Source organism: Hypanus sabinus, chromosome 5 (genome assembly GCF_030144855.1).
Source record: "Hypanus sabinus isolate sHypSab1 chromosome 5, sHypSab1.hap1, whole genome shotgun sequence".
In the NCBI taxonomy this organism is placed as follows: domain Eukaryota; kingdom Metazoa; phylum Chordata; class Chondrichthyes; order Myliobatiformes; family Dasyatidae; genus Hypanus; species Hypanus sabinus.
In genome coordinates, this window is record NC_082710.1 from 181,130,723 (window position 1) to 181,143,069 (window position 12,347).

The 12,347-nt window shown below is 46.6% G+C and overlaps 1 protein-coding gene across 1 annotated transcript in view; it reads left to right on the forward strand.

Annotated features, from left to right (window-relative positions):
• The window catches only part of neu1 (neuraminidase 1), a 60,839-nt gene that overhangs the window by 11,420 nt on the left and 37,072 nt on the right, over positions 1–12,347 (forward strand). Inside the window, exon 2 of the mRNA XM_059971084.1 lies at positions 11,019–11,208. Coding sequence (XP_059827067.1) covers positions 11,019–11,208 — 190 coding nt within the window. The remainder of the gene's footprint in view (positions 1–11,018; positions 11,209–12,347) is intronic.

Here is a 12,347-nt window from a genome sequence, read left to right on the forward strand (position 1 = left end):
ACCAAAGCTGGTCATACAGCTATCTTCCTGATAACTGTGAGAGTTCGTCAGTGGTCTGTTGAGCTAGGCAGAAATCTGACAAATGGGATTCACTACAGGTGATATTTATTAGAAAAACATGATAAGTTGCAGATTACAGAAAAAGCAATCACTATTTGGACTGAGTGACCCCTAAAACGGTATCACAGCCCAATAAGATTGTCCAGAATGTTATTGTTTATTGCCTCCTAATAAAGTAATAAAATGTTTGAAGTTTGCAAAGCAATAGTGTGACCATAGCTGACACTGCTTGCTGTGTTATGCTTTGGCTTGTTGGATTAGGCTGTAGAGTTGTTATTTTTCTCTGCAGTTTAACTTTCCTATATTTGTATTTTTATATAATTGTCTATATGCAAGAGATTCAGTGACCACTTTATTAGGTATATCTGTTCACCTGCTCGTTAATGCAATTATCTAATCGGCCAATCATGTGGCAGCAACTCGATGCATAAAAGCATGCGGATGTGGTCACGAGGTTCAGTTGTTGTTCTGACCAAACAGCTGACTGGGGATAATCTCAGTGACCCTGCTGACTCAGTGAACATGGAATGGTTGTTGGTGCTAGAGGGGGTGTTTGAGTATCTCACAAACTGCTGATCTTTCCAAGCACAACAGTCTCTACAGTTCAGAATCCAATTTAATACCACTACCACATGTCATGAAATTTGTTTCCTCGTGGCAGCAGTTCAAAACAATACATAATAGAGAAGAGCTGCATTACAGTAAGTATATATTGAATAGTTATGTAGTGCAAAAATCGAAATTAAAAGGTAGTGAGGTCGTGTTCATGGGTTCAATGTCCATTCAGAGATGGGATAGCCTGACGGTAGCAATCAGAACAAGGCACGACCTGGGTGAAGGAGCTCGTTAATGAAGGATGCTGCCTTTTTGAGGCATGACTCATTGAAGTTGCCCTGGGTACCACAGAGGTTAGTGCCTGTGATGGAGCTGACAAGTTTGCTCTTTCTGATCCGGTGTGTTAGCACCCCGCCCCCCCCAATACCAGATTGTGATGCAGCCAGTTAACATGTTCTCTGTGGTACAGCTATAGAAATCTGTGAGAGAGTTTACAGAGAATGGTGTGAGAAACGAAAAGCATGCTGTGAATAGAGGTTCTGAGGGTGAAATTGCCTAGTTAATGAGAGTCGGAGGAGACTGACTGCAGTGGTTCAAGCTGACAGGAGGTGATGGCATCCGTTAGTCTCGCGAGACCATGGATCTGCGCCTGGAAAGCCATTCCTCTCCAGGGCGCAGGCCTGGGAAGACCGGCTGTGGCCCAAGCAGCAAGTCTCCCCTCTCCACACCACCGATGCTGTCCAAGGGAAGGGCAAGCGCCGATCCAGCTTGGCGCCGGTGTCGTCTCAGGAGTTGCCGGGACGAGGTTGAAGGCAACATCGGATGCGCTGCCTTAGGAACTCCAGCTCCGGATTTGTCCTGAGATTTTACTCCCGCAGCCTTGCCCATGAGTGGGTCTGGCCGCAAGGCAGCGGAGGTTTGAAATCAGAGTTTTCCCTCTCTGAGGTGGACTGCCTTCCCGGGCTGACGAGCTCCATCCACCCGAAGAGCTAGGCAATGGTAATTCAGATACCCGCACGTTACAGCGGTGGTGTGCAGAGATTGCCCCTGAGCATGATGTAGGTTAGCTACAGCAGTAAGTGTGACCCCAGGTTCCACTCCTGTACCCAATAAAGTGGCTATTGAGTGTATATGTGTAATTCTTCAAGGAATTGTGCACTGATTGTAGTATAACTGCTTTTCAGTATTTTTCTAGAAGCTTGTTAGTTTTTCTGCAGCTGGTGTCATACCACTTTAATCTAGGTATTTCATAGGTTGATTTTTATCGTAGATTTGGTTGGAGTTATTTTTTTTGCTTGACACAGCCTTGCACTCAAGGTCAGTATGGCGAAAGAGCTGATTGTGGACTTCAGGAAGGGCAAGACAAGGAAACACGAGCCAGTCCTCACAGAGGGATCAGAAATGGAGAGAGTGAGCAATTTCAGGTCCCTGAGGATCCAACCTGACTCCAGTGTACAGGAGGCAGGACAGTGGCTATATTTCATTAGGAGTTTGGTTTGACAACAAAAACACTCACATTTCTACAGATGTACAGTGGAGAGCGTTCTGACAGACTGTATCACTGTCTGGTATGGGGGGGGGGCTACTGCACAGAATGAAAGGAGCTACAGAATGTTGTAAGATTAGTCAGCTCCATCTTGAGTACTAGCCTCCATAGTACCAAGACACCTTCAAGGAGCGGTGCCTCAGAAAGGTGACGTCCATTATTAAGGACCTCCCTCTCCCAGGACATGCCCTCTTCTCATTGTTACTGTCAGAAGCCTGAAGACACACACTCTGCAATTCAGGAACAACTTCTTCCCCTCTGCCATCCAATTCCTAAATGGGCATTGTACCTATGAACACTATCCCACTTTTTAATGTATATTATTTCTGTTTTTGCGCTATTTTTATACATTGCTTTATTTTGGACACGGGCTGAACTACAGAGGACGGGGAGGAGGTCTGGCCCCTGCACACGTAGCACACAGGCCAGTCATTGAACTTCCTTCCGGCAGCTCCTGCGGCCAAGCCAGTGCCAAACGTCATGCTTCATAAGCTTTCCTCTGGTGAGGCTGAGAGGGGGATTAATGACAATCTCAGCTCTCCATAACTTCTGCCCAGGATGATCACCCATTGTCCTTTGAGACAGACAGATCACAGTAGATTTATTTATCAGGTAACGCATTGAGAGAGAGAGAGTGGAGAAAGGCAGAGGACATGCTGAGGGAAATGCCAAAGACGAAATGTGCAAACTGAGGGAAAACATGTCAGTGGCCAGAACTGGAAGAATAAGTTTTAGAGTGGGTGAATCACCCACGATCGTCCGGATACATTGTTACCAGAGAAATTATTCGAGTTCAAGCGTTGAAATGGGACGAAAAACACCGTGAGGTCAGCGAAAATTTCAAAGCTTTGCGAAGTTGGTGCACCTGATTTATGAATAGATGCGATCTTGTGTTGAGACAAAAAAACAAAGATTGCTCAGAAAATTTCCGCGGGATGTTGTTTACGTGCAAGAACGCTGCTAGGTGGATGAAATGGGTTGCTTGAAGTGGGTTAAAGAGGTGTGGTGTCGACGTCCTGAAGGTGTCAGGAAGGAAAAGTTGCCATGGCGTAGCTGTGGGCACTCGCATGGGCCCCAGCTAAACCTGCCTCTTCGTGGGTAATGTGGAACAGTCTATGCTCCAAATCTATACTGGTACTGCTCCCCAACTTTTCCTTCACTACATTGACGACTACATTGGTACTGCTTCCTGCATCCATGCTGAGTTCATCAATTTCATCGACTTTGCCTCTTTCACCCAGCCCTCAAATTCACTTGGTCCATCTCGGACATTTCTCTCCCCTTTCTCGATCTCTCGGTCTCCATCTCTGGAGATGGACTGTCCACCGACATCTATAAACCCACTGACTCCCATAACTACCTTGATTATACCTCTTCCCACCCTGCCAAATGTAAAAATTCTATTCCCTATTCCCAGTTCCTCCGACTCCGCTGCATCTGCTCCCAGGATGAGGCTTTCCGTTCCAGGACATCCCAAATGTCCTCTTTCTTTAAGAATTGTGGTTTCCCTTCTGCCGTCATCAATAATGCCCTCACCCGCATCTCCTCCATTTCCCGCACTTCAGCCCTCACCCCATCCTCCCGTCACCACAACAGGGATCGTGTTCCCCTTGTCCTCACCTACCACCCCACCAGTCTCCGGATCCAGTACATTATCCTCCAGAACTTCCACCACCTTCAACAGGACCCCACCACTAAGGACATCTTTCCCTCTCTACCCCTCTCCGCTTTTCGCAGGGATCATTCCCTGCACGACTGCCTGGTCCACACGTCCCTCCCCACAGATCTCCCACCTGGTACTTATCCCTGTAAGTGCAAATGCTACTCCTGTCCCTACACCACCCCTCTTACCATCATTCCAGGCCCCAGACAGTCCTTCCAGGTGAGGCAACACTTCACTGTGAGTCTGCTGGAGTCGTCTATCGCTCCCAATGCGGTCTCCTCTACATCGGCGAGACCCGACACAGATTGGGGGATCACTTCGTCGAGCACAACAGACAGAATCTCCCAGTTGCCACTCACTTCAACACTCCTTCACATTCCCATCTAGATATGTCCATACATGGCCTCCTCTACTGCCATGATGAGGCCAAACTCCAGTTTGAGGAGCAACACCTCATATACCGTCTGGGTAGTCTCCAGCCCCTTGGTATGAACATCGAATTCTCCAACTTCTGGTAATTCCCTCCCTCTCCCTTCCCCCATCCCAGTTTCACTTTGCCCCCTCTTCAAGCTGCCTATCACCTCTCTCATGACTCTGCCTTCTTTTAGTACCCATAGTGCTTTCCCCTTAGATTGTCTTCACCTCTCCAGCCAATCCCCTCCCCCACCCCTTGACCTTTCCTCTGATTGTTTTTTCACCCCCCCCCCCACCTTCTGTATAGGGCCCCTGCCCCCTCCCTCTTCAGTCCTGACGAAGGGTCTCGGTCCAAAACGTTGACTGCTCCTTTCAACGGATGCTGCCCAACCAGCTGAGTTCATCCAGCTTGTTTGTATGTGAGGAAAAGTCACTACTTGTCTGGGACATGTTCAAAATGCACTTGTCAGGTGAGACAAAAGCAGCGCTGAAAGCTGAAAATACGGACACTGCAGTCATCCCCGGGGGTGTGACGTCGGCGCTCCCCGTCCCCGGGGGTGTGACGTCGGCGCTCCAGCCACTAGATGTGAGTTTAAACAAACCAAACAATTCTTGCTTCAACAGTGGAACCAATTTGACTCAAAAACAGCTGATATATACGGCCTGTCTTCTGGGTATTCGTTTTTCCAAAGTTGGCACCCTCTGTATAAGCCGACCCCCTAATTTTAGGACCGGAATTTAGGGCCAAATTTCCGGCTTATACACCGGAATTTACGGTATTGTTCTCTTCTTCCTCTGTTTTTCTTGTATACGTCTGGAGGCTGGATCCCTGCTGACGCAGCAAGGAGGAGCCGGGTGATGGACATGATGGGTTGCTGGTACCCCGGCAGGGGAGAGTCTGCTGAGACACCGGACACTGAAAGAGTGTTGTGCACCCACAGGAAGGTGGGGGCTTGGAGGATTGCAAAATGATCATGATCCAATGGGTTAGAGTGTGAACGTGTGATTAAACCTGTACCTGAACAGGATCGTGTCTATGGTGACCTCTATCCGAAAATACTTTGTGCCAAATAAACACATTTCCATTGTAGCGAGCACTAGGCCTCAAGCCGCAGACTTACCTGCTGCTGCAGGCGGAGCAGCGTGGCGTCAGCACTCTGCTGGGGACTGGCGTCTCCCATGTTGGAGTGGCGGGACGTCAGCACTCGGCTGGGGACTGGCGTCTCCCACGTTCGAGCGACGGGACGTCAGCACTCGGCTGGGGACTGGCGTCTCCCACGTTCGAGCGGCGGGACGTCAGCTAGATCGCGTGTGGCTGCGTGCTGCCAGGAGGTGGTGCCTTCAATTGCAGGGCATGTCAGTCAGGGCCTTGGACTTGATTATATGGTTTCTTTCATGCGAGTATGCTTCTTTGCTCACTATTTTGAATGCATTGTTTTGTATGTTCTGTGCCTTGGCCCCAGAGGAACTTTGTCTAATTCGGCTGTATCTATGGATGATTGAATGATAATTAAACTTGATTTGCGTTGAGAATGAATGAGATGCAGCGGGCAATATACCCAGCAAAATCCCTCAGGTACTGAGCAGCTGATCTGTCTCGTGGCGGTGTTTGAGGGATGAATACCAATCAGCCTTCGAGCAAAACTCCTCTACTGTAAAGCCCTACATACTTCCCACTGCCTTGGGGAAATTAGCCAGGTCTCTCCATGGGTTAGATGCTAAATTGGAGAAAGGCCAATTTTGCTGGTATCAGAAATAATCTTGCAAAGGTGTAGTTGGTAAGTTGGAGACCCTATAAAGTGAAAATTTGAGAGCAAAGTATGTATGAGGCTGGCCGAATAAAAGGTAAAGACAGCAGGTTTAGGGAAGCTTGGTTTTCAAGAGATATTGAGGCCCTAATTAAGAAAAAAAAGTCGTGCGCAGAAGATTTACACAGGTAAGAACAAATGAGGTACTTACGGAATATAGGAACTACAAGAGAGCGCTTAAGAAAGAAATCAGGAGGACTAAACAAAGGAGAACACACACAAAATGCTGGGGGAACTCAGCAGGCCGGACAGCGTCTATGGAAAAACGTACGGTCGACATTTCGGGCTGAGACCCTTCACCAGTACTGGAGAAAAAAAGATGAGTAGATTTAAAAAGGTGGGGACGAAGAGAGAAAAGCACAAGATGATAGGTGAAATCGAGAGGGAGAGGGCTGAAGTAAAGAGCTGGGAAGTTGATTAGTGAAAGAGGTACAGGGCTGGAGAAGGGGGGAGTCTGATAGGAGAGGACAGAGGGCCACGGAAGAAAGAAGATGGGGCAGGAAAACCAAAGATGGGCAGGCAAGGAGATAGTGAGAGAGCGGAAAGGGGGATGGGGAATGGTGAAGGGAGTGGGGGGTGCATTACTGGAAGTTTGAGATGCCATCAAGTTCAAGGCTACTCAAAGGGGCTATAAGGTGTTGATCCTCCAACCTGAGGTGTGGTATCATCTCAACAGTAGGTTAGAGGCCATGGATTAATATATCGGAATGGATTTTTCAAAAGGCATGAGTTTACCCTAGGAGAGAAGATGCAGGAGAATGCGAAGAGATTCCACAGTGATGTAAGAGACAAAATTGATTCTCTGGAAGATCTGAGTGGTAACCTGTGTGTGGAGCTAAAAGAAGTGGGGGAGATCTTAAATAGATATTTTTGCATTTGTATTTACTCAGGAGCTGGACACAGAGTCTATAGAGTGAGAAAAGGAGCAGTGAAATCATGGACCAGATACAGAGCCAATTTGATTTGAAGACAAGGGTCAATATGTTGACTGTTTCTGGAAGTTGGCTGAATGTTGGCTGAATTTTGTCTGATCGTTTGGCAAAAGTATTTAATGTAAAGTCTGTCAGCTGTTCTTAAGTGTCGGTGAGCCTCTGTTTTCCTGGGACAGGTGTTACATAATCAGGTGATCTGCTGAGCCATGGTTGAGCATCATTAAGGCTTGAATGCCTTGTCTTCAGCCTCAGCTGAGGTAGTAGGGGTTGTTGGAAGGTAATGACGCAAACAGGTAGATCATCGCGCAGAAAATGCTGGAGGTCCAGATGCATCTATGGAGGTTGCTGCTGAACCATCATAGAAAAGTACAACACAGTATCAGGCCCTTTGGCCCATCTAGTCCATGCTGAACCACTTAAACTATCTACTTCCATCTACCTGGACCTGGTCCAGAGCCTTCCATTCGCTACCATCCCTGTACAAACTTATGATAAACGTTGAAATCGAGCTTGCATGCACTACTGGTGCTGGTGCTCATCCGCACACTCCCAAACCCTTGAGTGAAGAAATTCCCCCTCACGGTCCCATTAGACATTTCACCTTTCACCCTTAACGCATGACCTCCAGTTGTAGTCCCGCCCAATGTGAGTCAGGCGCGAGGCGAAGACTGGGCCTCAAAGCCATGGTGTTGCCTGGCGGGCCATCGGGGGGGGGGGGGGGGGCAGTCGACAGATGGTGCACTGGGGTGGGGGGGGGGGGGGTCATGCATACTCTGTGTTGTTGTGTTTTACTGACATCCTATATGGGTTTGTTAGCTTGTACGTGCGGGGTCTGGGCATCAAGCCTCAGCATCGTGGGAGGTGGCGCATTGGGATTCTTATTGCATGGTTGTGATCTTCTGTGCTTACTGTGTGTGACTGGTAATGTGCCTTTGCACCTTGACCCCGTGGTAACACACTTTTATTTGGCTATATTCATGTATGGTTAAATGATAATTAAACCTGCATTGAATTGAATCTCCTGTCAGTCTTCTATGTTCTAAGCAATAAAGTCCTAACTTATTCAATCTTTCCTGTAACTCAGGACCTCCAGAGTTATTATTTAAACTATTTCAATATTTGAAGTATTACTGTTACTTTTAAAAAAAATTATTGAGATATAGTGTAGAACAGACTCTTCGAGCCACACGAGCCAGCAACCCAATGAAACCTTAGCCTTGTCACTGGACAATTTACACTGACCAATTAACCTATCAACTGATGCATTTATGGACTGTGGGAGGAAACTGGAGACCCAGAGCAAAGCCGACATATCACAGGGAGAACCCCTTTCAGGCAATAGCAGGAATTAAACTCTGGTCACTGGTTCTGTAAAGTGTTGTGCTCACCACTACACTACCGTACAGCCCTTATCGACCTATTGTTATTTTGTTTTTGCATCGTTTATTGTCTTTTGCACGTTAGTTGATTATGTGTCCTTTTTCATTGGTTCATTTCTGTTTCTTTGTATTTACTGTGCACATCGGCAGATAAAGGAATCTCGGTTATATGTGGTGATGTGTCTGTACTTTGGTAGTAAAATCTACTTTAAACTTCAGAAGGAAATAACCCGTCAACATTGTTTCTTCCCCATAATTTATTCCCACTCCTCCACACCAAGGACCATTTAGAGCTGCCAGTTTAACTACATCTCTGCCTCAGAAGGCAGTGGAGGCCAATTCTCTGCATGCTTTCGAGAAAGAGTTAGAGCTCTTAAAGATAGCGGAGTCCAGGGATATGTAGAGAAGGCAGGAACGGGGTACAGATTGTGGATGATCAGCCATGATCACAGTGAATGGCGGTGCTGGCTTGAAGGGCCGAATGGCCTGCTCCTGCACCTATTGACATGGGAAGAGGGTGGGGCATGAAGAAGTGGGGAATCCCACGTGGTCATGGGAAGCACGTGCAGAGGTCAGAATTGAACCTGGGTCTCGGGATCTTTAACAGCACAAGTACTAGCTGGGAAAGCAGGCTGAAAAATGGCAGGTGGGAGTTGCTGCACTTTGGGAGGACAAACCAAGGTAAGAATTTGCACAGTGAACTGCAGGTACGGAGAAGAGCGGTAGAACAGAGGGATCTGAGAACACAGATCCATAATTCCTTGAAAGTGGTACCACAGATAGATCGGGTTTTAAAGAGAGTTTTTGGCACCTTGGCCTTAAATCAGGACATTGAGTGCAGGAGTTGGGATGTTTATGTTGAAGTTCTGTAAGATGTTGGTGAAGTGAGGCCAAATACTACAAATGTGTGGTTCTGGTCAGCTACCCACAGGAAAGATATCATCATGAGATTGAAAACATGCAGAGAAAGTTTACGAGTGTGTGGCGGGGACTCAGCACCTGAGTTATAGAGAAAGGTTGAACAGGTTAGGACTTCATTTCCTGGAGTGCGGGAAAATGAGGGGAGATTTGAGAGAGACATACAAAGTTATCAGCCATATAGACAGGGGGAATGCAAGCAGGTATTTTCCACTGAGGTTACAAGTAAGGTTAGCCTTATTTGTCATATGTACATTGAAACACACAATGAAGTATGTCATTTCCGTCAATGACCAGCCGAGTCCAAGAATGTGCTGGGGGCAGTTCACAAGTGTTGCCGTGCTTCCGTCAGGAACATAGCTTGCCCACAACTTAACCCGTACGTCCTTGGAATGTGGGAGGAAAGCAGAGCGCCTGGGGAAAAAACCAGTGTGGTCACAGAGAGAAATGAGAAACTCCTTGGACACAGTGGCAGAGGTTACCTGAGACTGGAGCTAAAGGTCATATGTTAAGGGTGAAAGGTGAAATTTTTAAGGGGAACCTGATGGGGAACTTCTTCACTCAGAGGGTGGTGAGAGTGTGGAGCGAGCTGCCAGCGGAGGTGGCGGATGCAGGTTCAATTGCAATGTTTAAGAGAATTGTTGATGGGTGCATGGATGTGGAGGGCTATGAGACTAGGCAGAATAATGGTCTATCATGGACTAGATGGGCCAAAGGGCCTGTTTTATGATGTAGTGCTATATGACTGGTAGCTATGCCACTGTACTGTCCACTTCTCACAGTCTGCTTATGATAGACCACTTGAAACTGAACACAAAAATAATTCTGAGCTACTTCACGGAGGAATTTGGAGAAACAAGAAATTAACTTTTATTGAATATAATGTGTTTAATTGCATAAGGGTGCTGATGCTTTGCAATAGTTCAACTAAGTTAAAATGTTGATGATTTTCATTTGTACTGTGTCTGAGGCTCTCCCTTGAGTCCATCAATATCAGCGAGCATGGCACCAAGAGAAGAAGTCTAAATGGGAATGCAGAGAATGAATCTTTAGTGACATGTTGCACTTCATGATTTTGTATGCTTGAAGCATGTTGGTAACCAGCTGTGTGTAGTTTGAAGCTCGGTAGTTGCCAAGAAGATTTTCAACAACGTCCTTGAATGCCTTCCATGCGACTGTCCCCAGCCCTACGAGAATTACTTTGTCATTGGTAACCTGTTTGATTTGTGGACCAACAAAAATGCCTTCCTTAATCTTGGCACAAACAGAAAATCTGCACAGGCTGAAAATCCAAGCAACACACAAAATGCTGGGCTGAAACGTCGACTGTACTTTCTTCCATGGACGCTGCCTGGCCTGCTGGGTTCCTCCAGCATCTTGTGTGTGTCGCTTTTCTAATCTTGGTATCGGGTGTTCTGGGGAAAGTCTGGCTCAAGTAGCAAAATCCTTCAGGGAAATGTATAGCCTTTCTAAGATCTATCCTGCTATGTAGCATGCACCCTGCCTAAGCATACCTGGACAAGGTAGAAAACGTTTCAGCTTAGAATGTGGGGAACATTTTAACTGACTTGAGTTGTGAATTGTAAAACAAATATAGGCAATTTCAGAAAAACGATGTGTGATAGGGAAAGTTCATGGTGATCGTCATGATCGGCGGTCTAAAATCCATGATACCTGCCAAAGTATTCAGGAGGCAAAATCTTCATTGTCCAGTGTAATTTATCCTTCCACCTTTCCTTCCAGATCCACCCAATCATTGAAGATGAACAGCTGCTGTGGATCAAGGGTGCCATTGGCAACGTCAACACCTTCAGGATTCCACTCATCGCGATCACCCCCTCCAATAAACTCATTGCCGTGGCCGAGGCAAGAAAATTTTCGTCGGCTGACATTGGTGCCAAGTTCATTGCCATCCGCACGTCCACTGATAAAGGTGAATGGGTAAACACTGTCCTTCATTCCTGCTTTTGTCTTCCGTCTGATATGGCCAGGACCTGAGTTATTGGCAAAAGTTGAATAGGTTGGCACCTCAATCCCTGGAGCATAGGAGAATGAGGGGAGATTGTGCTGAAGGATTCTGTGAAACACCTTTGCCTCAATGATGGCCTTAATTAATGGACCACTTTTTTAAAAATTCACTTTCAAAAATGTTCATATTGTCAATCCAGCAAAGATTTTCCCAGGTTAAGTAGCCATTTCAAAGTGGTTGCTTAAAGGCAATGTCACTGATGGTTCTGTGGTTACAAATGAGCCCAACTGGGCATGGAGGGCAGCTCTCAATCACAGAGTCTTATTCTTGACCCAAAATGCCTCCTGGCTACTGGGGCTTGTGCCTGTGTTTTAGTGAAATACCCTGACAGCATTGGAGTCAGTCATCGTAGAATTATGCAGCATGAAAATTGGTCATATGGTGCAGCTTATCTACGTTGATGAAGTTGTCCTCGTTTACTAGTCCCATTTGGACCTTGTCCCTCTTAACCTTTCCCCATTCATGTGCCTGAGGAATAGATGTGTTGGGCCAAATGGCCTAATCCTGCTCCTATGTCATATAGCCTGTTTGAATGCTCTGGGAAAGTATAAATCCATTGAGTTTGAGTCATCCGCAAAGGAAACGGCATTATGAAGGACCCTATGCACCCCTCATACAATCTCTTCTCCCTCCTGCCGTCTGGGAAAAGGCTCCGAAGCATTCGGGCTCTCACGACCAGACTATGTAACAGTTTCTTCCCCCAAGCTATCAGACTCCTCAATACACAGAGCCTGGACTGACACCTTGCCCTACTGTCCTGTTTATTATTTATTGTAATGCCTGCACTGTTTTTGTGCACTTTATGCAGTCCAGTGGAGGTCTGTAGTCTAGTGTAGCTTTCTGTGTCTTTTTTTTTACGTAGTTCAGCCTAGTTTTTGTACTGTGTCATGTAACACCATGGTCCTGAAAAACATTCTCATTTTTACTGTGTACTGTACCAGCAGTTATGGTTGAAATGACAATAAAAGTGACTTGACTTGAGTTTGGAGGGTTAACCGTGAAGGTAGGATTCTGAGAGCTTTGGAGAGACAGAGGGATTTTGA